The following is a 22,789-nucleotide window of genomic DNA, read 5'->3' on the forward strand; positions in this document are numbered from 1 at the left end:
TATTATATCTACTGAATGTTAACTTGTCTTTTATGGAGTTCGATCTATGTATTCTGTACCAAGTAGAGAATCTTTGGTGTAATCAGCGTGTCTTCTCATTACATGTTGCAGTTGTTATATTTATTTGATGATCAATTTGTGTAATTTTTTTCTTCTTAGTTTATCATATACATCAAAACACCGTGATAGAAATACATTCACACGATCGGGGCAACCAGAACAGCGACCATGTTTACAGTTAGCTGCATATCTCCTAAAGAATGAGAAAGCATATGCGCATATTGAGTTAAGCTTTTAGAGACGAAATGTTAGATGTTTGAAGACAAAATGTTTGAAAACGCAAAAATAAACAAAAGGCATGGATCAGAACATTAAGAAACAAAATGTTCTCAATGCTTAAGCTGTAAATTTAAGCATACCCATAGATTTTGTCTCCATACAAGCTTACCCTTAGTCCTTAGATACTATATTCAATTATTAGCCAACTAGACAAACTTGTGTTTTATACTTTCATAATTTACATCATGTGTTAACCACATGTTAATTATCTCAAACCCACCTTCATGATACGTTTACTCCAGCTAAATCTATATTAATACACTCCTGATGAAATATATCTAATATTTAACATTTTTGAAATTACAACAGTTTTTCATATTAACATTTTTGTAAGAGAAAAAAAACATTATATGAAAATATTTCTAATTTTTTTTGTAGAGAAATATATGAAAATAAAAGAAGAATTTGAAAAAAGAACTATTTCTAAATTTAATTTGTATAAATAAAAAAATAAATATGAATAAAAGAGCATTTGTATTATAAAAAACCAAAACTAAAACACTATAATATTTTTACATACTACATGTCAATGTATAGCTATTAAAATTATTCTAAAGTTTAAATTTTTTTAAAAAAAATCAATACAAATATACCCGCGCATAGCGCGGGTTAATAACCTAGTCATATATAAAAATGAGAAGTGAGGTATAATGATAATTAACAAATTAATATGTTAATTTAGATATCAAAAGATTTTATTTGATGAATAATTTAATAAAAAAAATTAATATGGTATGTTAGATGATATCAAATGATTTTTTAGAATATGCTCTTTAAGATTTTTGGAAACAATAAATCCAGACTATACAAATAATATAAAACTTAATCTATAACCTATTTGTAACCAACTTATTAAAATTATATAGTATACAAAAAAATGTTGTGTATTTCCGTTTTATTATATAGGAAATGAATGAGTGGCCGCTAACCTAACATTTCCGACGTTCAACATCACTAAACCAATATCGCAACTAACTACTAAGAAGACATAGATTAGCTCCAACCAAAACTTAAGGTGGTGTATCCAATTCTTGGGATGATTCTAAAGTATAAGAAAATTTGAGTAAAATTTTAGGATATTCGGTGTGGAAATGTTAGATTATTTATATAAAAAGTAAAAAAATAGTCTGAGGATTTCTATGAAACAATAAAGATCTTAACACAATTCATAAAGTTTATCTCAATTGTAGTATAGTTATTGATAACTAACGGCAGATATGCATGTGCATAATAGTCAAGGTAGCCAATAATTAATTTGCTCTATTAAAATTGGGTGTTACTAAATTTATTTGTATATATATATATATATAATAAAATATGGTACAATTTTATTTTTTTAATTACTTCTGTCCAAAACCAGAACATGTTGCATGGTCTTGTCCCAAAAGTCATTCGAATTAGCAACATATAAGCTTTTGTCAAGAACTTCTGCGAGTTGCTCTTTATTACAATTTTCTTTTGGGTTATTTGCATTTACACCTACTTTTGTATAAACATTTTTCATTTTGACCCACGTTTTGTTATTGGTGTGCTTTTCAACATTTCCTTACTATTGTTCACAAATTTTATGACCAATTTGCCCTCAGAAAAATCAGCAAGCTAACTATTTGATCCTAAAAACTATTTTTTTTTTGTGTGTGGCTCTCTCCCTCTTTTATCTCTCTTTTTCTTATTTTTTTTTGTTTTCACTTTAGTTAGTTATTATCAAAAAATTATCTATTTATTTTTTATAAAAGAAATAATAATTATATTTTTTTTACATTTTAAGATGTATTTCGCTATATTTTAGATGAATTATTATATTAGACATTGTCCATTTGTAGTTGAACATTTGTTCACGGTTATGTGGATGATAAATTATGGATATTTACTAAGATACAAAAAAAACGTATCAAATCAATTTGTGGATTCAACATCAATGTTTAAGGTTTAAGGTTTAGATGTTAGGGCTTAGGGTTTAGGGCTTAGATTTAGGATTTATGGGACAACGACAACATCAATCCATATGTTCATGGTCATGTAGATACCAATAGAATCTGTGGGCACTAGTAACACATGATTATAAATCATAAACATTGAAGCTTATACAAGATAGATATTACCCAAACCCTATACACAGACATTAAATCCATGAAAGACCTAAATCTTCAAGCTTGACACACTAAATACTAGACACAAAATGTGAAAGTCTAACCATGTATCTTATAAAATGAACATTAATGCACTAACTCCACATGGATTTCATGTTACTATCTACATGTGTAACTTGTATCCACATGACCATGGTTGTATTGATTCGATGATGTCATTGTAACTTGTATCCACGACTATTACTATTAGTATCCACATGTAATAGTATCCACATGACCATGTGTAACTTGTATCCACGATTTGTAATAGTATCCACATCAAGCATATAAACATCTTATAGAATCAAAAGAGAGTTTCAAAGGGTGTCTATATGAAAACATATTTATTGATTGGGGTTATAGTGCAATTTTTTTAGATAGAAAATTATGTTAGAATACAATTTTTAAGGTAAAAAATTTAGTTAAATAAAATTTATAATTCCAAAATTATTTACTTAATTTAGTTTGGACTTAAAAATTGTTGATTTGGCTATGAACACCTTTTAATTATATTTGATTTAGATTGAACTCATAAATTACTCTAATTTTTGTGGAAACAAAAAACTGAAAGATGCAAACAATGTTTATCTACAAGTTACACCTAAAATATATATTAATTAAAATGAAAATCAAATGTTGAAGAAACCAAGAAAAAAAAAAGAGAGAAAAAAATGAGAAGTAAAGAAAAAAAGTAGTGAAGGTAGTGAAGATATTTTCGATAGACTTATTACTAGTTACAACAAATATGTAACGCCCATATACCAAAATCCTGGTTTTTGATGTGCATCGACCGATGCAAGGTTCATTTTTGCAGGATGACTTAAGTTAAACGCTCGTTTTGTTGCAATTTTGGGTTTGGAAAATCGTAAGGATGGATATAAAAGGAGAATGCTCAACGGTTTAGAGAGTTTTAGCCACTTTTGCCGTTCCTGAGAGAAAAATAAAGAGAGAAAAACTTCTGAAGGTTCCTAAGAGCGTTCTTGGTAGGTTCTAACCCGTTTTTGGAGAGATTTGTCCCTGTAAGTGGAGATCTGAGGCTGAGAACATTAGAAGAGCTTGCGAGGAGGCTATTTTCATGGGTTTTAGAATCAGTTTCGTAATATCAAAGGTGAGTGCATGACCATGACTGATCTAAGCAAAGAAATGCTTGTTTTGTGTGATTTTGGTTGTTGATTGTCTTTGTGCTTGCTTGTGAGTGTTTGGCATTGATTTTGTGGCCTTTAGATGCTTGATTGTGTTTTCTATGCTGCTACTAGGTTGCCATAATGGAACAATGTGGGCTAGAACAGTTGTCTAGGTTGATGGTTATTTCATGCATGTTGTTTGCTTCAGAATTGTTGGATTAAGATTTGTAGACATCTCTGATATTGGTTATCTATTCTATTGAGGCATTTGTTGGATAATTGTTGGATTAATGTTTTTTATTTCGGTGTCTGATCTAAATGTTGTTAGCGAGTATGAGATCAATAGAGAATTAATATACTAAAAAAAAAATAGGTTAGGTCGTTTCAAGATATAACTGACACAATTAACTTTTTAATAGATTTTTTTGGTATAATTATTTAGTAATAGATTTATGTGACAGATTTTAAAAAGTTTACCGGTAGAGTCATAAAATGTACAAGAGATATTGTTAGTTATGATAGACTTAGCAGAGGTAATGTAGTTAATATAGACTTATTTTTAGTGACAACAGATTTATATAAGGCTATGTAGTTATGATAGACTAATATAATAGTACATATTTTGTTAGAGTTAGTAAAAACATAGTAAAACAGTTTGATAGACTTAGTAAACGTTTATAAGTGTGAATTGTTCATTTCGTTTATACTCTTTATACTGATTTATTTTGTCAGCTGCAAATGAATCAGTTTTGTTAGCACCCTTACCATAATATTCGGTGTACACAGTTTTGTATAACTAAGAGGTGGCAGTCGAGGCGCTACAAGTAGTATCAGAGCTGAACCTAGAAGAGTGTGGAGTCGAGTGGGCTCACACCGTCAGGGGGTGATAATCTTGGTGCGCAACGAGGACGTTGCGATCTGTTAGTGGGGGTGAATTATGACACCCTAGTTTCAGACTTGTGCACAGGTTTAATAGAATTGATTTGGCCATCTATGTCACCAAAGTCCACTTATCTTTTCGGTTAAGGGTCTTGAGAGAACTCCAGAGTTAAGCGTGTTTAAGCTGGAGTAGTCTCAGGATGGGTAATCTTCTGGTAAGTGATTATCGGAACTGTGCAAGTGAGGACAAAACATAGGGAAAGATCATGTTGTGATTTGTAGATACGGTAAACAAGTCTCTAAAGCCTCTTGGACATAGCAAACCAACCGTCGGATATGGATGGGCTCATGGTTCTAGTTAGAGAACGTGAGGCCCATTAAGAAAGGTGGGCTCATGGACTGGGATTGGACATGGGGCTCACCAAGAGGTGGCGGTCAGGACGTTACACATCTCAACAATTTGAGATGTTGTGATGATGCATTATACAATGATGTACTGATGTAGGAGCCACATACTTGGTTTTGGTGCTTTTATACACTCGGTAGTTGATGTGAGGATGTTTACTACAATGCTACTGAGACATTTAACTCCACCATCACGAAAGCAAGAAGGAAGTCATTGATTCCAATGCTGGAAACAATAAGAAGACAAGGAATGACACTAATTTTTAAGAGGAATAAGAAATCCTTGTAACATCAAGGAAGATTTTTTAAATATGCTCTGAAAATCCTTGCCTTGGAGAAGAAAGATGCAGATAGATGTACAGTGTATATCTAGATGGAGGTGGTCATTGAGTGGAAATACCGAAGAGTAAATGTTCATGAGGGAAATGGCAAATATGTGGGATTCATTGTGAGCATGCTTATCACTACCAGAAAAATGACTATTCTTAACGTCTGAAAAAACGCTATCTAACGCTACCATAGCGTTTTAAGACACGTTGTATCTGCACCCGTCATCGTAGGTCAGCCACTTTAGATAGCATTTTTTTGGTCTGCTGTCATATTGTAGTAATGTTGTAGTATACAATAGCGTTTATATGTATGCAATTAAATATTATCTCATTTGTATATATAATGCAATTTTTTATTTTATTTTGTTACCAATTTTAAATTCCAAAAACCTCAATTTTAATTTACAAGAACAAAAATAATGGATATTATTAATTATAAAAATTTACAAGTACAGCAAGTCTTTTTTTTTATAGATGTCGAACTTAACAATTGAGTCTAATGATGCGAACAAAATTAAATGAGAAAAAATCATAATCTTCTGTTGCTCATCTTCTTGTTATTGTTGTTGAGCATTTGGTTTGTTGTGCTGCTTCTGAAGATTGTTTCAGTTTATGTTGTCATATACTCCTTTTCTTAACCTTAATTTGCCTTGTCTCTAGCTAAATTCACTTCCTCACGAACCTCCTTACACATCATTCTTAATTCTGAAAGATAAAACTACAAAATAACTTGATCTGTATATCTGAAATGAAATAAGAAAAAAGCTTAATAGATTGATACTCAAAAATACTAAAACTCTAATCACACGCAAATAAAACAGAGTCAATCCTTAAATCAGATAAATCTAGAGATTTTACCTTGTGAACAAGAAAACTATCAGCGGGGAATAAAAGAAAACACTTGGTGGATGCATTTGTTCTTTCTCTTGTCTGGTTGTTCTCTTAAACGAGTCCAGCTGAGCAAACCTTCTTGCACAAATCTGATAATAAACCTACAAAATCAGCTAACCCATAAACAAAATTCACATCAACACTTAAAACCTTGTCAGAAAATCAAACAAATCGAGAGAAAAATTTGGAAAAGCAAGTCACGAAGAAGAGAGAGAGTACTCGTTTAGAGAAGTGACTGGGTAAAATTGGTTAATAAATCATGCATGCAGACGAGGGAATAGATCTAAGAGATGAGGGAAGAAGTAGTGCGTACATAATCTAGGGTTTGTTGAATCTCGAGGCCATGGAGAGGAGGAAGAACCCGAGACGCGATAATACGGGATTCGGATTTGAAGAATAGGAAACAACAGAGACGGAGGAGATTCAAACGATGCCCAATCTGAGATTTGGAGCAGTGGCGGATCGAGAAAATAATTTTACCGGTGGCAACAATTTTAAACTATAAAAACTAAATAAAATATTTAAAAACCATGTCTTATGAACATACTATACATAATAATACCAACTCTTTACCATAGTTTCTACTTTCGACGAGCTAAAAAATACAAAAAATCTGAAATAAAAATTAAAAACCACTTAACATCAATTTTATTAGAATTTTATTTTATTTCTACTAAGGTTGATCCAAGTAATAAATAAAACAATAACATAGAAGAAAATTATCTGAATATTATTTTGCATTTGACGGAGAGAAAGGAAGCTGAAAAGTCGTGCATGTCTCATGTTTAATTTTTAGTTTGTGATGTAATAAAAAGAAATGAGTTTGTAATACATTTTTCCAAGTAAATGGGCTTATAATTATTATTTGGAGGAATTGGGCTTTAGTGCTTTATTAACACAAAAGTCAAACGTGAGTATAAAAAATAAATTAACAGGGGCATTGAATATATTTTTGGCAGGGGCATAAATTAAAATTGTAATAAATTTTTCTAGTTTCTCAAATTTTGACAGTGCCAACTGCCCCGCTTTACAGTAACGTGGGTCCGCCCTTGATTTGGAGGAGTGTTTGCATCATAACTATTTAACAAAATTCAAAGATCTGAAGCAGGATTGTTGTACCAGGGAAGAGAACAAGAACTAGAGGGAAGATAGAGAGAGCTAGTCACTGGACTTGAGGGTTTATGTTAAGGTGTTTCTCGTAAAAGAAGATATTGTGTGTTGAAGAAGGAGATGAGATTGTGTATTTTTGTGTGTCGTATAAGTGTTTAGGTCAATATTCTTAGCGTTTGGGGGACAACTTGAGTTTAGATACAATTTTCGTTAAAATTTTGGCGGACGATGAAATTTTATTATTCATAACGTTTATCACTTTAGAAACGCTATAAAAAAAACAGACATATGTCAACCATAACATAAACACATAAACCGCTATACTAAAGTGCTATTAATACATTCACCAAAAAAGTGCTATTAATACTCATTTTTATTGTAGTGTATGATGGGATGATAGAAGTGGGATTGGATGTTGAGTACTACATATCTGGGTTTTTCTTGAAAGATTTGTGAAGAGATAACTATGGGACAACCACCTTCCCATTAAGATGACCACAATATTAAATGAATTCAACTTACAAGTTGGACTACGAGTACACAAATCTTCTTCATGCTCCATTTCTCCATACTCTCCTTTGAAACCATTAGCTCTTTCTCAATGATCTCATTCATATTCTTTTCCACCTTTTTTTCATCTCCTTCAAATTACACACAAATAGTGGTACAACCACTAAGGAGGTTTTCATGATCAAATATAGGAAATTGAGTGTTTTGGAAGTACTTAGAGAATGATTATCAAATGATATAAGGAATATCTTTATACAAAGGGGCAAACTTTTATTATTTAAACTCTCAAAGGATTACAAAGACTCTTAAGGCTCTCTCTCAAACTCACTCGCTCAAGCTTGAATGAAACTCTTCACCAAGCCTCGTTATTATAGTACAAGTCTTAGGGAATATTACATAGAATATTCCTTGAAATATTTTCATACTTTATATTACAACCTTACAATTATTCAACTCTCTCACAACCATATATTGTACTTCACATCATATCTTATTTATCACACATGTTTTTATTATCTATCACACATTTATGTCACACTTATTCATCATCTCCTTCACCATGTCCTTTTGGAGCTCCACATTGGCACATTGCCATCACCATCTTCTTTAGATCACTGAAATCATTGCCATCACCATCTTCTTTAGATCACTGAAATCCTCTAAGATCGCTAGCTCAGGATGAGCTCAAAATTTTTAATAACGTGAATACATGACCATATGTCCAATATATTAAAATGTGTTGGCCCAACCCGATAACTTTGGCAATTTTTAAAGTCCCTAGATCTATCTATCTATGATCTTCACCTTAGTTGAATATCACCATGAAAAAGAAAAACACCTAACAATGATGATAAGGAGGATGATGTTGATAAGTTGGAGCAAATTTGACTCCACATTTAATTTTGGAGCTACCTAACAGAGATATCTATTTTGGATATGAAAATGGAGATGAGTTGGAGCAAATTTGACTCCATATTAAATTTTGTAGATGAATATGGAAATGACTAGGAGATAGTCTAAACTCACAACTTTGTTGTGAAGAAGTAGATAATGAATTGCTAAATAGAAATATAAACGGGGAGAATATGGCAAACTTTATCAGTCATTTCTTATTTTCATATATATTAATCACATGACAAATGGAGAAAGTGTAATAACAACATGTATACATTTTAGATCATTTCCAGCGGCAAGAAACGCTGATCATTGCTCAAAAAAAGATTTTTATTAAAAAATCTGTTTTTTTTTTTATTTTTCTAATAAACTCATCAATAACCTAGCGACATCTGTCACTTTTCATATGAGGAAAAGAGGAGCTCTTCTCTCTTCATTTTATTATTTTTTTAATAAAGCAACACTGTCCACTGACATGCATTGCATATTAGAGATAATTGTTGTGGTGAATGACACTTGTTATAGAGAATAATCAATACTTAATTCAAACTGTATCTTGTTTTTTAGAAATTTTGAAAAGTTAGAATGATAGTGAATTTGATATAAATTTTACAAACCCATAATTGAATAACAAGAGTTTGTGAGTTATTTTGAATAACTTTACATAAATTTCAAATTCAAACATGAGATTTAGAAAAATGTTTGGAAATCATAAATTGAGTAACAGTTGATTTTAGGAAAACTCCAAAATCTTTTAAAATTCTGTTTCAATCCTTAATGTCCTGGATCATCTTTGTCTAAAGAAGAAGATAAGAAGCTCAAGATGAAACCATCCAAGTCTCCTTCAAGAACCGAGTCCGGATCCGAGACCTCGTAGTTTGTTCTCAGATCCTTCACCATTCTGTATGGCTGCAAAAACAAAGAATACTCAGCTCGTTCAGCTAATAAAACTAAAAGTACAGGGGAATCATGTTAATTCGGTATTACATACATGGAGAACATAAGTTCTTATCTGGTTTCCCCAGCTGATCTCGGTAAGTGATTGTGTATGTTGAGCATTCATTGCTGTCTGACGAGCCATCTCCAGTTGGTCTAACCGTGATTGTAGTACCGCCATTGCTGAAGCCTTGTTCATATGCTGCGACCTGCATATGAAAATCAAGGATGGGCATAAAAACCAATCCAATCCAAAAGCAACACAAGTTCTTAATATGACATTGAAACCAGACCTTTCGTTCTGACAAGTTGCTGTTATGCCAGTTGGTATGTGAATGATTCTCACAGCACTGTCTGTGGTGTTAGCGTGCTGTCCACCGGCTCCTCCAGAACGAAACCGCTCTATCCGGAGATCCGAGTCATTGATCTGCACACGGGTCGACCCATCACCTAGAATTGGAATCACTGCAACTGCCGCAAACGAAGTGTGCCTCCGTTTACCACTGTCAAATGGGGAAATACGCACCAACCTATGAACTCCAACTTCTGCTTTGGCATATCCATATGCGTATTCTCCGTTCACTTTGATTGTCGCACGCTTTGCAAGACAATGAGCCAACGGTTCAGAATTACAAAATTGACCAATTGCAATAAAAAAATGAGATTTTGCAGTGACTATTGGATACAGAATTGGATCAATGATAGAGCCAACGGTTATGGATGTGATACTAATAATTTTGTGTGTTAGAGCAATATAACTAGCCTAACTACTAAGACAGTTCAGTAACTATAATTGAATGGAATAGCCCCAGAGATAACATGTTAGAAAGACAATGGGCCTGAATAAGTTGGGTGGTAAATGAGGATTTTTTAACTCTCTCTATGATATGTTTTTCTTCCTAAAGTGAATCAATAAAGATTTCATCAGTTTGGACTTTATCTGATTCCTGTATTACAAATGTACGATTCATTTCATCTACTACGAGAGAAAAAAAGCAAACCTTGATTCCTGCAATCTCTCCAGGCGCTTCATCAACAACAGTGACTGAGAATTTGCGCCTTTGAGCCCATGTTTTATACATCTCCATTACCATTGATGCCCAATCATTGCTCTCTGTTCCTCCAGCTCCAGCTTGAACCTATTCAACAGACTTTTTCAGCTTTATAATATGAAGCCAGAGAGAGAAAAATCTCATGCATATTGTCTCTAAGAGTCACCTCGATATAACAGGAACAAGGATCATTCTCCGCAGATAATAAAGCCTCAAGTTCTTTCTCTTTTGAAACCCTTCTCATATCAATCAATGCCTTCAAAGTTTCCTGCAGCAGAAATAAACATAATCAAGGTTAGCAATATTACAAGCCACATTGGCAGTTTTGGTCTCAACTCTCAAGTAGTTCCCCTACGACTTAACCGTTTTAAACTACAACCGCAAAACAGTAAAGAAACACATGCCTAGAGTGCGAAAACTCCCACCGATTCTAACTCTGAATCATTCTCCTCTTTAGCGAGTTTTAACATGTCAATGTGTTCAAGCAGTTCTCTCTCAAAAGTCATAACTCCTTTCATTTTCCCCGTTAGCGAACCGTGCTCCCGGCTTATCTTACCAGCATGATTCGGATCGTTCCAAAGATCAGGCTTATCCAGCTCTGCAGATAACACTCTCAGCCTCACCAGGAGTTTCTTCCACTACCAAAACCATAAACAAAAAGTAAAAATTCAGGCAAGTGACACAGTGACAATGGAAAGCTTGAAGACGCAATCTTACCTGTAATCGTCTCTTGATGACTTGAATAGACTGTGAAATTGCTGCAGCGTGGCTCTTCCAATCACTCTCACTCTCATCTAAAATCGGCCATTGATAAGCTATGATTCGTTCTACTGTAAGTCCATCACAAGTCGAAGCCACAGCTACTGCTTCTGAGCTCAGTGATCGAGTCGTGGAAACGAAACTACTGCCGGAATAAGCGTGATTCTGATTCCGATTAGAGATTTTTCCGAATGAGCTTGACGCAGGTGTTGAATTGAAGCTTCTTCTAGAAGCCAAAACTGAATCTGCATCTGTGAGAGAGTTGAAAGAAGAGAGAAGAACACTACTTGCGATCTTGGTTCCATGGATGAATCTGCTTCGAGATCTTCTGATGATTAACGATAACATTTCGAAATTGATCAGAAGAAAATGAAAAATTTTCGATTCTCGACGGAGTAGTTAGGGTTTGTGGTTTATCTAAAACGACGTCGTATAGACTCCGCGGATTCCCTTCAATTTGATTTCGGTTCAGATTCTTCGGTTTTACAAAATTGCCGGTTATGGACCTAATAGAGAATAGATGGTTTGGTATTGTTTCGGTTCGGATTGAACTTGAAGTTAAATTGAACATCGATTCTAGATCGGTTTACTCGAATTAAACTCATTAGAATTTGGTTTGCTTATTGGATTAAGTATTTCGGTTAGATTTGATCGGTTTATTCGAATTAAACTCTGCTCTTGTGTTTTAAAGAGGAAGATACATTAACACAACAATGTCCCTGCTTCGAAACCTCTCCTGCATCACCTTCTCTGCAAATTCAATAATTACAAAACCCTATTTCGCAATCTCAATCAAAGCCATGGAAGCTACTACCTCTGAACTCAACCTCAATTACCCAAAACCCATTTCAGCTCCTCCACCTCCGATTTCGAAAGACATTGAACTCAGAAGAGCAATGGAAGCTTCGTCAAAATCGAGTCTTTTCAATCTCACAAGAGACGATGTATTATACGAAGACGAACACTTCATGGCTGTGAATAAACCTAAAGGTGTTTACTGTGAAGCTGTTCTTCGCTCTGCTCCTCAAATCGTTCTTGGTAAGTCAATCTTAAATCTTAATTTCTCCATGTTTGCTTAAATCTTTCACTCTAATTCGATTTGTGGGGGGGGGGGGGGTTTGTATGTCTTCAGATTCTTCGAGTGAGTTTCATTTAGCGAATAGATTAGATCGTGATACAAGTGGTGTGATGATCATTACCAAGTCTCATAAAGTAGCCGCTAAGCTTGTTAAGGCGTTTACAGAACATAGGATTAGTAAATCCTACATTGCTCTTTGTATTGGTTCATCTCCAAATTGGAGAAAGATCACGGTTCGTTCAGGCCATGGACGCTCGAAACACGGAGCTTGGCGTGTTTATGCTGCTTCTGACGTTGGTAGAGTCTTACCTGGTGGATCTTTCGTTAGAGATATGGAGACAAGGTTTGAAGTTGTATCTGTAAACAGTGTAAAACCCGAATCTTGTGAAGTGGAGAATGTGGTTGTTGTTGAGAGGGAGCAAGAATTGAGTTGTGATGGAGATGATGATGATGATGATGTTGTTGTTGTGGTTAGGGCGTTTCCACGAAGTGGGAGGACGCATCAGATTAGGTTACATTGTCAGTATCTTGGGATTCCGATTAGAGGAGATGTGAAGTATCATGGAAGGTATGAGTGGAGTGGAAGAACATTTGAGGGGCATGAGCTTCACGCTGAGTATTTGTCGTTAGATCATCCGGTTACCAATGATCCTATTGTTATCCAAGCTCCTCTTCCGTGTTGGGCAGCCGAGGATTGAAAATGATAAACGGTTAACGGATAGAGTTGAATGGTTAGTTTGAAGATTTTGACCTTGGTAAGGAGCAAGACACTAAAGAATCCATTTCAAAGATTTTTTTCATATTATTAACATTTGTATGGCAAAGGGTGGTGCTCTACCACACGCCACTTCAATCTACAATTTAGTTAGTAGCTCCAGTACCTAAAGAAATGCACGATAGAAACAGTATAAATATTTGATTATAGGTTATTGTAAAATAAATTTAACTAAAGCTGCACTGAACTTGGAACATAAGAGCATGCAAATGGGTAAGAATGGTTGACATATACTCCGAGATCCACTTCTTTAAAGGTTCGGCCAATATCCACTCCAACAATGTACGCTACGTTGCGAGTATGGCAGAGTGCTCCTTCGTAGGTTTCAGAAATCACAGCAACCTTCTTCTCCTCGTCAACAAAGAAACTCACATCCATATATGGAAACTCATGAGTTTCATAGTAAAAATGTGGTCTCACATTCACTCCTAAAATCATCTTGCTGTTCCACACCGTGTTGGGCTCAATCTCAGGCGTAATCCAAAACTCCATCATTAGTGTTTCACATCGGTGATGTAAAACCGCAAGCTGCTCTTCTCTAACACTAGATAGAGTCACAAGATCTGTAGGTTTCCAAAACTCAAACGGCAGAGACGAAGGTAGCCTAATCCTCTCTCTTGTAAAATCAAAAGAGAGTAGGATACAATCGTGTCCATCTCTTGTTTCACCAATTAGTATGTATTTCCCTTCAGGTATACTGATCTTCTCTTCTAATGTGACATCAAGAACCCTCCATATATTAGACACTACAAGAAAGCACGTCAATTTAAGACGGATTTTCTGACAGAAAAAATCCATAGAAAATTATATTAGACACTATAAAGACATTTTCAAAAATACTCATTTTGTGTGTCATTAATCAAAAATACTCTTTTCAATGTATCAATGGTTAAATTATAAACTCTAAACCCGAAATACTAAACTTTCCCTTAAAACTATATTGTAAATGTAAAATAGAAACCCAAACATCAAAAAAACTCTAAAAAATAATTTCATTTATTGTAATTTTGTAAAACCGGATAAAAATAAAAAATGTTTAAGAAAATGAGTATTTTTGAACAAGAATATCTCAAAAATTTATTTCTAACAAATTCTATAAAAAAAAAATATGCTAACAATAATGATACATTTCCAAAAAAAAGTTAACATCCCTAGATGTGCTTTTAAAAAAAGACTTTGTAAAGATGTTGTCAAAAAAGAAAAATAAAATAAAAAGAGGATTTTATAGATGAAAGTAGTTAGAATCCGACGGCTAGAAAATGGTATCCCACGAGATGCATCAGTCTCTCACCGTCTCTCACGTGTAAACAGTAAACTCGTGCGAGTCCAAATTCGTGGCTATATCCAGTGATATTAAGCCACGTCATTCCCATGACACGTAAATCTACGTGTTCGTTACTCATTGGTTAGCTTGGATGAAAAAGCGGCGAGAGCTTCCACTTCACTTGCAGGTTGTTCTCTCTAGGGTGCATATGTATAACTTGTAAACTGGTGAAGAGCTCTCTGATCTGATCCGAGTTTGTAGCAATGGCGAAACTAAACCCTAACTTCATCTCCTTGATTCTTTTCGCTCTCGTGGTGATCGTCTCTGCTGAAGTTATCTTCGAGGAAAAATTCGATGGTAGGCTACATACATACATTTCTCTCTCAGTCTCTTCTCTTCTATTAAATCTTAAGAATGTCAATGCGATTGATGATTCTGTTTGAGATCGCTAGATTGATTCGTTTCGATTAGATGATGCCATAACCAGTTTGTTTGATCCAATCCAATGTAGTTTCAATTCGATCGAGCTTTTTTTTCGAAATGATTGTTATAGATCTATGGAATTTGTGGATTTCTTGTTCTACTTGGGTTTTTTTTGAATTCGTAATTACGATCGGTGACCAAGGTTGTGATGATTAAGCCTCTCTTCGGTGACGCTCGGGATTTCACGGAAATAAGGATTTTGATGATAGTTAGGAGTGTAATGAGTTATGTTTTATGCTTAGATTGAAAATTTCTTGTACGATCAATCCATTGAATTCATACCTTATGAGAAGTTTTAATCAGACGTTTAGACTTTCATTTTCTCGTCTGATTGATTTGTTCCTTTGTTTTCTCTTTTATTCTAAAGATGGGTGGGAGAGCAGATGGGTAAAATCCGACTGGAAGAAAGATGATAACACTGCTGGGGAGTGGAAACACACAGCTGGAAACTGGTCTGGTGACGCTAACGATAAAGGTATGTTTCAGGACCAGTGATGGTGATGATTCATTGGTGCTTCATATTCTCATGTCAATGATCACTCTCTTGCGCAGGTATCCAGACTAGCGAGGACTACAGATTCTACGCTATATCAGCTGAGTTCCCTGAGTTCAGCAACAAGGACAAGACCCTAGTCTTCCAATTCTCTGTCAAGCACGAGCAGAAGCTTGACTGTGGTGGTGGCTACATGAAGTTGCTCAGTGATGATGTTGACCAGAAGAAATTCGGAGGAGACACTCCTTACAGGTGCATTTTCGTTTTCTTTCACAATCTCTTTATCAACTTCAAACATCGTAGGCTTATCTTCTTTTTTGTTACCTGCAGCATTATGTTTGGCCCTGATATCTGTGGCTACAGCACTAAGAAAGTACATGCTATCCTTACCTACAATGGAGCAAACCATCTGATCAAGAAGGAGGTCCCATGTGAGACTGACCAGCTTACCCATGTCTACACATTCGTCCTCCGTCCAGATGCTACTTACAGTATCTTGATTGACAATGTTGAGAAGCAAACTGGTAGCCTCTACTCTGACTGGGATCTCCTCCCACCAAAGAAGATCAAGGATCCAAGTGCCACGAAGCCTGAGGACTGGGATGAGACTGAGTACATTCCTGATCCGGAAGACAAAAAGCCAGCTGGATATGATGATATCCCAAAGGAGATCCCAGACACTGATGCTAAGAAGGTTTGAACCTTTTCTGGCATTGATGCATATTAAATATAAATCATCGCTTGCTGGGTTTTTATTTGGAGCCTTTGTTTTTTAGCCTGAGGACTGGGATGAAGAAGAAGATGGTGAGTGGACTGCTCCAACCATTCCAAACCCAGAGTACAACGGTGAATGGGAGGCCAAGGTTTGTTGGTTTTTTGCCGTATAATAAGAGTATTTAAGATGGTCAAACTGTGTTGTTTTTCTCTAATAGTTGTTGTCATATTGTACTGTAGAAAATCAAGAACCCAAATTACAAGGGCAAGTGGAAGGCTCCAATGATTGATAACCCTGGTAATATTCTCTCTGCGATTGCTTATCTTCATAATGTCCATAGTATTCATGTAATAAAATGCTCCATGTCTCTAAAATAGTAATTTTTATAACAAAATACAACTTCAAACGAGCTTGACGCAACTAGGAATCCATCATATTGTATATTCAACTGAAATACTTCTTTAGAATCTGTTAGTTATGGATCATAGATGTAACAAAAATTATTCAGTGTAAGATTTTTGTTTTCCATGAAGTTATATGGGGTCATTAGTAAGTCTAAGTGTATCATTTTTTACGCAGAGTTCAAGGATGACCAAGAACTCTACGTCTTCCCCAAATTGAAGTATGTTGGAGTGGAGTTGTGGCAGGTAATAATAATATCTTGTCCCAGAAACTTTTTTCTTCTTTCCTGATGGTGTATGTTTGGTACTAAACACATGATATTTTTGGTAGGTGAAATCTGGATCCTTGTTTGACAATGTGTTGGTAAGCGATGACCCAGAGTACGCTAAGAAGTTGGCCGAGGAAACATGGGGAAAGCACAAGGATGTATGTTAATCAATCCTTGTTCTTCGTTTGGTTTACTGTGGTTAATGAATAGTAACTAATAATCTATTCTGGCGTTAATAGGCGGAGAAAGCAGCATTCGACGAAGCTGAGAAGAAGAAAGAGGAAGAGGTAATAACAATCCTCCATCCGGAAAAATTTGTCTGATTCAGAATAGCTTTAGTAATCAAGTTTTCTTTTTTTATATTTTTTTGGTATTACCAGGAATCAAAGGACGCTCCTGCTGAATCTGACGTAAGATTTCTTGGGCTTCACATTAATATGCGTAGTAAACCACTCTGTTTCTGTCAAGGTTTTTGACATAAATTTACTTTCCTACAGGCCGAGGGAGAAGCAGAAGATGATGACAATGAAGGAGATGACTCAGACAACGAATCAAAGTCTGAGGAAACCAAGGAATCCGAGGAAACCGATGCTGCCCATGTATGTCTAGATCTCTTTCTCAGCTTTTAAACCTAGAATTATACTGAATTGCCCTGCGTGACTAACTTTGTGATAATGAATTTACTACAGGACGAGCTTTAAGCAAAGATGGTGGAGAATATTAAAAAGATTTTCGTAGTCTTTCTTGTTTTTACCTTTTTTTTCAAAGGAACTCCTTAGCTCTAGTTTTGTTTGGCTGTATAACTTTTTAACTATTATGGTGAAATAGTTGTGGCAGCTTCATCTCTTCTCTTCTCTTTACTCATGATCATCTCATATTCTCCTCTTTACATGGACTCACAATAGAGAAGGAAATAAGTATGCTTGTCTAAAAGCATTTCATTACATTAGTAATTTTATTCTGTTCAACCAACAATTACAAAAAACATGATTCCATGAATCACATTTTATCCTGATCAAACAGCTAAAGCTGGTTCGTAGTGGTTTACGGTCTGAGTCTGACACGCATACTAGCAGTTTAATTAGAATGAGACTTAAATATTCATCACTTTGTTTCATATTGATTCACCAAGTAAACACTGTTTGATAAACACCCTTTCGTGAAACCATACTGTGAAAATCTATATATACATTTTTTTAAGCACATTTTGGGTTCTACCCTTTTATTTGTACTTATTTACAAAGTTAATCACTAAAACATTTCAAAAAATAGCATTATTTCAGATTTTGTTATCTAAATATTTTACATACTATACAAACTAAAAAATACAGCATAATTAATATGAAAACAGAAACAGTGATATATTTAACTCACCTTCTATTTTGTATTGAAAATATTTTATCTCTGAATCTTTTGCAAACAAAGAAAACAACAATTTGATTCTTATTTTGTTTTCCAAAACGTGTGAGCTTTGATTCTTAAAGTAAGAAAAACTTCGATTCACATTTATTTAAATATTATAATTAATATATATAAACTTAATAAAATTTTAAAATATTACGAATATATAAAATTAAATTATTTTAAAATAGTATATAATATGGTTATATAGTAGATGAGTTATAAAGAGGACATGTTAGAATTAATAAAATATTATTAAATTTGTGCTAACACGGGTTAATTCCTCATTTTATTATTTGTCAACACTATTAATATTAGAATATTTGACATATAAAAATTAAATTGATTTAACTAAATTGTGTAAAATAATTAAATTATTAGGAAAAATGTGACTTAGTCATAGCGTATAAATGACTTACTATGTATTTAGATCCTTTATTTTTTTTGTTATAATCATTAAAAGTCAAAATAGAATCTCAATCACTAAGTAAAACAAACTAAATATAACTAGCAAATGGTCATGAAGTATATTGCGGGTTAAAAAACTAATGTAAAATTGTAGCCGCAAAAACGGTCGGAAAATTAAGTTATTCTTCTATTTGGAAAACATCCGATATTTAACGAATAAATCAAATAGTTATATAAATAATAATAAAAATTATATACACGCGGTGTACCGCGGGTTAAAATCTAGTTTATGTTGCTTAAATAAGAACAAATCTTAAAAGTTTTATTTTTTAATAGGAAAAATTTCCAAAAAAACTTTATTTTATTTTTATTTAGACGTTTAATATCTAATACTTTTTGATTGGAAGAAAAATACTTTTGTATTAAATTGATGTCAAATAAAACATTATTTTTTAAATTATTGATTTCATCTGGTGGTAGTTAACAAACAGAAATACAACTAAACATTTTTTTTGTGATGTGCATACTAAGTTAAATATATTAAAATCTTATTTTAATGAACGAAAAACATTTATACAGCAAACAAAATATTTTGGAGATAAAATTAGTTTGAAATCCGGCTATTATGGAAATACTCCAAGTTCAGTTATATTAGTAATGTCCACTGATATTCAGCCACGCCATTCCCATGACACGTAAATCTGACGTGTAGGTCATTTATTGGTAAACATGTATTGAAAGATGACACGTTATTAATCCACGAGAGCTTCTACTTCACTTGCAGCTTCTCTCGGGTATATATATTTCACAATCTCTTCTGTTTTCAGGTGAAGGGCTCTGATCTGATCCGAGTTTGTAGCAATGGCGAAACTAAACCTTAACATCATCTCTTTGATTCTTTTCGCTCTCGTGGTGATCGTCTCTGCTGAAGTTATTTTCGAGGAAAAATTCGATGGTAGGCTACATTTCTCTCTCAGTCTCTTCTCTTATCTTAGATTCTAAGTGTGTCAATAAGATTGATTGATGCTTTTATGATTCTGTTTTGCGATCGCTAGATTGATTTCATTTGATCATTGTTTCGATTCGATGAATTTTTTCTGGAGATAAATGTTTTGGTTAGGATTGTGGTAGATCTATAGATCGATGATTAGTGGCGGCGTTTATGAATTTGTGGATTTTGATTATACTTTGATCCTTTTGAATTCGGAAATTATTGTTTGGGATGATTAAAACTGTATGTAGCGGCGATTTGGAAAATCACAGGAGTAATATTTTCGATGATATTAAGCTGTGTAAATGGCTTGGAAACTAGTACGATTGTTTTATCTAATCAGCAAATCTTGATAGATTCATGTTTAGATTGATCGTTGTAATTTTTTTTTTTTTTTATGATCAAGTCTTTGGGTTCGTATTATATGAGAAGTTTTGATATATGATTGTGTACATTCAATTAGACGATTTGCTTATCTGATGTCTCTTTTGCTGTGTTCTTTTATTTTCTCTACGTTCCAAAGATGGGTGGGAGAGCAGATGGGTAAAATCCGACTGGAAGAAAGATGATAACACTGCTGGGGAGTGGAAACACACAGCTGGAAACTGGTCTGGTGACGCTAACGATAAAGGTATGTTTCAGGACCAGTGATGGTGATGATTCATTGGTGCTTCATATTCTCATGTCAATGATCACTCTCTTGCGCAGGTATCCAGACTAGCGAGGACTACAGATTCTACGCTATATCAGCTGAGTTCCCTGAGTTCAGCAACAAGGACAAGACCCTAGTCTTCCAATTCTCTGTCAAGCACGAGCAGAAGCTTGACTGTGGTGGTGGCTACATGAAGTTGCTCAGTGATGATGTTGACCAGAAGAAATTCGGAGGAGACACTCCTTACAGGTGCATTTTCGTTTTCTTTCACAATCTCTTTATCAACTTCAAACATCGTAGGCTTATCTTCTTTTTTGTTACCTGCAGCATTATGTTTGGCCCTGATATCTGTGGCTACAGCACTAAGAAAGTACATGCTATCCTTACCTACAATGGAGCAAACCATCTGATCAAGAAGGAGGTCCCATGTGAGACTGACCAGCTTACCCATGTCTACACATTCGTCCTCCGTCCAGATGCTACTTACAGTATCTTGATTGACAATGTTGAGAAGCAAACTGGTAGCCTCTACTCTGACTGGGATCTCCTCCCACCAAAGAAGATCAAGGATCCAAGTGCCACGAAGCCTGAGGACTGGGATGACACTGAGTACATTCCTGATCCGGAAGACACTAAGCCAGCTGGATATGATGATATCCCAAAGGAGATCCCAGACACTGATGCTAAGAAGGTTTGAACCTGACCTTTTTCTCTCATTGATGCATATTAAATCACTTGCTGGGTTTTTATTTGGATCTTTTTGTTTTTTTAGCCTGAGGACTGGGATGAAGAAGAAGATGGTGAGTGGACTGCTCCAACCATTCCGAACCCAGAGTACAACGGTGAATGGAAGCCCAAGGTTTGTTAGTTTTTTTTTTCTGTCAAATGGATATATTACTAGTTACTTTCCTCTCACTGCTGTCATATTGTACTGTAGAAAATCAAGAACCCAAATTACAAGGGCAAGTGGAAGGCTCCAATGATTGATAACCCTGGTAATATTCTCTCTGCGATTGCTTATATTCATAATGTCCATAGTATTCATGTAATAAAATGATCCATGTCTCTAAAATAGTAATTTTTATAACAAAATACAACCTCAAACGAGCTTGACGCAACTAGGAATCCATCATATTGTATATTCAACTGAAATACTTCTTTAGAATCTGTTAGTTATGGATCATAGATGTAACAAAATTTATTCAGTTTAAGATTTTTGTTTTCCATGAAGTTATATGGGATCAGTAGTAAGTCTTAAGTGAATCTTTTTTTACGCAGAGTTCAAGGATGACCCAGAACTCTATGTCTTCCCCAAATTGAAGTATGTTGGAGTAGAGTTGTGGCAGGTAACAATAATATCTTGTCACTGAAACTTTTTCTTCTTTCCTGATGGTGTATGTTTGGTACTAAACACATGCTATTTTTGGTAGGTGAAATCTGGATCCTTGTTCGACAATGTGTTGGTAAGCGATGACCCAGAGTACGCTAAGAAGTTGGCCGAGGAAACCTGGGGAAAGCACAAGGATGTATGTTAATCAATCGTTGGTCTTCGTTTGGTTTACTGTGGTTAATGAATTATAACTAATAATCTAGTCTGGTATTACAGGCGGAGAAAGCAGCATTCGACGAAGCTGAGAAGAAGAAAGAGGAAGAGGTAATTACAATCCTCCATCCAAATTCTTTTGTCTTATTCAAATAAGTTTAGTAATCAAGTTTTCTTTTTTTATATTTTTTTGTTTGGTATTACCAGGAATCGAAGGACGCTCCTGCTGAATCTGACGTAAGATCTCTTGGGCTTCACATTAATTTGCATAGTAAACCTCTCTGTTCTATCAAGGGTTTTGACATAAATGTACTCTTTCCTACAGGCAGAGGGAGAAGCAGAAGATGATGACAATGAAGGAGATGACTCAGACAACGAATCAAAGTCTGAGGAAACCAAGGAATCCGAGGAAACCGATGCTGCCCATGTATGTTTCTAGACCTCTTTTTCAGCTTTTAAACCCAAAACATATAGTTCATTGTGCTATGTGACTAACTTTTGTGAAAACTATTTGATTACAGGACGAGCTTTAAGCGAAGAAGGTGGAGAATTAAAAAGTCCTCAGTGTCTTATTTGTTCTTTACCTTTTCTTTCAAAGAAATTTTTTTAGCTCTAGTTTGGTTGTGATGTAGAACTTTTTAGCTATCATGGTGATATATGGTTGTGGCAGCCTTATTAGACTTGAGAAGATCCTTTCTGATTCTCTTCACCTCTCTCCTTCTTTTTACCCTCATTATCCTCTCGTATTAGGCAAAAAAAGTGAAGAGATCTTAATTGTTGGAGGCAAAGCATTCACTTACTTGAAGACCACTGTCTAATAGCAATGCCATCATTGCAAAATTAGAACTTCATGAATGATAATTTTCTCCCAAAACAACACTCAAACATCAAACAACAAGAGAAGTTGATTCGTAGTGGTTCATAGTCCGAGTCTGACACGCATTCTAGCAGTTTAACTA

At 34.6% G+C, this 22,789-nt stretch overlaps 5 protein-coding genes and 1 long non-coding RNA gene across 7 annotated transcripts; 3 read left to right on the forward strand and 3 right to left on the reverse strand.

Annotated features, from left to right (window-relative positions):
• Positions 1-5,606: 5,606 nt before the first annotated feature.
• On the reverse strand, positions 5,607-8,056 carry LOC147925376 (uncharacterized). The gene is made up of 3 exons (XR_015583493.1): positions 6,410-8,056; positions 6,064-6,209; positions 5,607-5,948 (listed from the first exon to the last, which is right to left on the reverse strand). It is a non-coding gene; the product is annotated as an uncharacterized LOC147925376 (long non-coding RNA).
• Positions 8,057-9,188: 1,132 nt separating this feature from the next.
• LOC104758965 (peptide chain release factor PrfB2, chloroplastic) lies at positions 9,189-11,781 on the reverse strand. 2 transcript variants are annotated; one of them, XM_010481941.3, is made up of 7 exons: positions 11,316-11,781; positions 11,024-11,236; positions 10,765-10,866; positions 10,548-10,685; positions 9,840-10,144; positions 9,602-9,755; positions 9,189-9,519 (listed from the first exon to the last, which is right to left on the reverse strand). In XM_010481941.3, exons 1-7 carry the CDS (start codon positions 11,703-11,705, stop codon positions 9,385-9,387), a joined length of 1,437 nt encoding a protein of 478 aa, XP_010480243.1. In that variant the 5' UTR covers positions 11,706-11,781; the 3' UTR covers positions 9,189-9,384. The 2 variants fall into 2 exon arrangements, with proteins under 2 accessions (XP_010480243.1, XP_087349634.1); XM_087493508.1 differs by lacking the exon at positions 11,316-11,781 and having other exon boundaries at positions 11,003-11,142.
• A 264-nt stretch (positions 11,782-12,045) lies between these two features.
• LOC104758964 (RNA pseudouridine synthase 1) lies at positions 12,046-13,406 on the forward strand. Its single transcript, XM_010481940.3, has 2 exons — positions 12,046-12,395; positions 12,490-13,406. The coding sequence occupies exons 1-2, from the start codon at positions 12,071-12,073 to the stop codon at positions 13,131-13,133; spliced, it is 969 nt and encodes a 322-aa protein (XP_010480242.1). The 5' UTR covers positions 12,046-12,070; the 3' UTR covers positions 13,134-13,406.
• On the reverse strand, positions 13,382-14,008 carry LOC147925377 (F-box protein At3g19470-like). The gene has a single exon (XM_087492594.1). It carries the CDS (start codon positions 14,006-14,008, stop codon positions 13,382-13,384), a length of 627 nt encoding a protein of 208 aa, XP_087348720.1.
• On the forward strand, positions 13,804-17,681 carry LOC147925378 (calreticulin-1-like). Its single transcript, XM_087491530.1, has 12 exons — positions 13,804-14,831; positions 15,325-15,432; positions 15,510-15,702; positions 15,781-16,144; positions 16,227-16,313; positions 16,405-16,462; positions 16,745-16,812; positions 16,898-16,993; positions 17,075-17,122; positions 17,216-17,245; positions 17,333-17,434; positions 17,525-17,681. Exons 1-12 carry the CDS (start codon positions 14,738-14,740, stop codon positions 17,534-17,536), a joined length of 1,260 nt encoding a protein of 419 aa, XP_087347656.1. The 5' UTR covers positions 13,804-14,737; the 3' UTR covers positions 17,537-17,681.
• A 1,645-nt stretch (positions 17,682-19,326) lies between these two features.
• Positions 19,327-22,539, forward strand: LOC104758963 (calreticulin-1). Its single transcript, XM_087491532.1, has 12 exons — positions 19,327-19,599; positions 20,159-20,266; positions 20,344-20,536; positions 20,615-20,978; positions 21,060-21,146; positions 21,225-21,282; positions 21,566-21,633; positions 21,718-21,813; positions 21,894-21,941; positions 22,038-22,067; positions 22,156-22,257; positions 22,352-22,539. Exons 1-12 carry the CDS (start codon positions 19,506-19,508, stop codon positions 22,361-22,363), a joined length of 1,260 nt encoding a protein of 419 aa, XP_087347658.1. The 5' UTR covers positions 19,327-19,505; the 3' UTR covers positions 22,364-22,539.
• The last annotated feature ends 250 nt before the right edge of the window (positions 22,540-22,789 follow it).

This window comes from Camelina sativa, chromosome 16 (genome assembly GCF_030686135.1).
Source record: "Camelina sativa cultivar CO46 ecotype springtype chromosome 16, ASM3068613v1".
Lineage (NCBI taxonomy): Eukaryota > Viridiplantae > Streptophyta > Magnoliopsida > Brassicales > Brassicaceae > Camelina > Camelina sativa.

Coding starts and splice junctions, on each gene's coding strand:
- LOC104758965 (XM_010481941.3), bottom strand. CDS start 11,705: ATGTTATCGTTAATCATCAGAAGATCTCGAAGCAGATTCATCCATGGA. Junction 11,237..11,315: donor TCATCAAGAGACGATTACAG/GTAAGATTGCGT, acceptor TGGTTTTGGTAG/TGGAAGAAACTCCTGGTGAG. Junction 9,756..9,839: donor GCAACTTGTCAGAACGAAAG/GTCTGGTTTCAA, acceptor TTTCATATGCAG/GTCGCAGCATATGAACAAGG.
- LOC104758964 (XM_010481940.3), top strand. CDS start 12,071: ATGTCCCTGCTTCGAAACCTCTCCTGCATCACCTTCTCTGCAAATTCA. Junction 12,396..12,489: donor TGCTCCTCAAATCGTTCTTG/GTAAGTCAATCT, acceptor GTATGTCTTCAG/ATTCTTCGAGTGAGTTTCAT.
- LOC104758963 (XM_087491532.1), top strand. CDS start 19,506: ATGGCGAAACTAAACCTTAACATCATCTCTTTGATTCTTTTCGCTCTC. Junction 20,537..20,614: donor GGAGGAGACACTCCTTACAG/GTGCATTTTCGT, acceptor TGTTACCTGCAG/CATTATGTTTGGCCCTGATA. Junction 21,634..21,717: donor TTGGAGTAGAGTTGTGGCAG/GTAACAATAATA, acceptor TATTTTTGGTAG/GTGAAATCTGGATCCTTGTT.
- LOC147925377 (XM_087492594.1), bottom strand. CDS start 14,008: ATGGATTTTTTCTGTCAGAAAATCCGTCTTAAATTGACGTGCTTTCTT.
- LOC147925378 (XM_087491530.1), top strand. CDS start 14,738: ATGGCGAAACTAAACCCTAACTTCATCTCCTTGATTCTTTTCGCTCTC. Junction 16,813..16,897: donor TTGGAGTGGAGTTGTGGCAG/GTAATAATAATA, acceptor TATTTTTGGTAG/GTGAAATCTGGATCCTTGTT. Junction 16,994..17,074: donor CATGGGGAAAGCACAAGGAT/GTATGTTAATCA, acceptor TGGCGTTAATAG/GCGGAGAAAGCAGCATTCGA.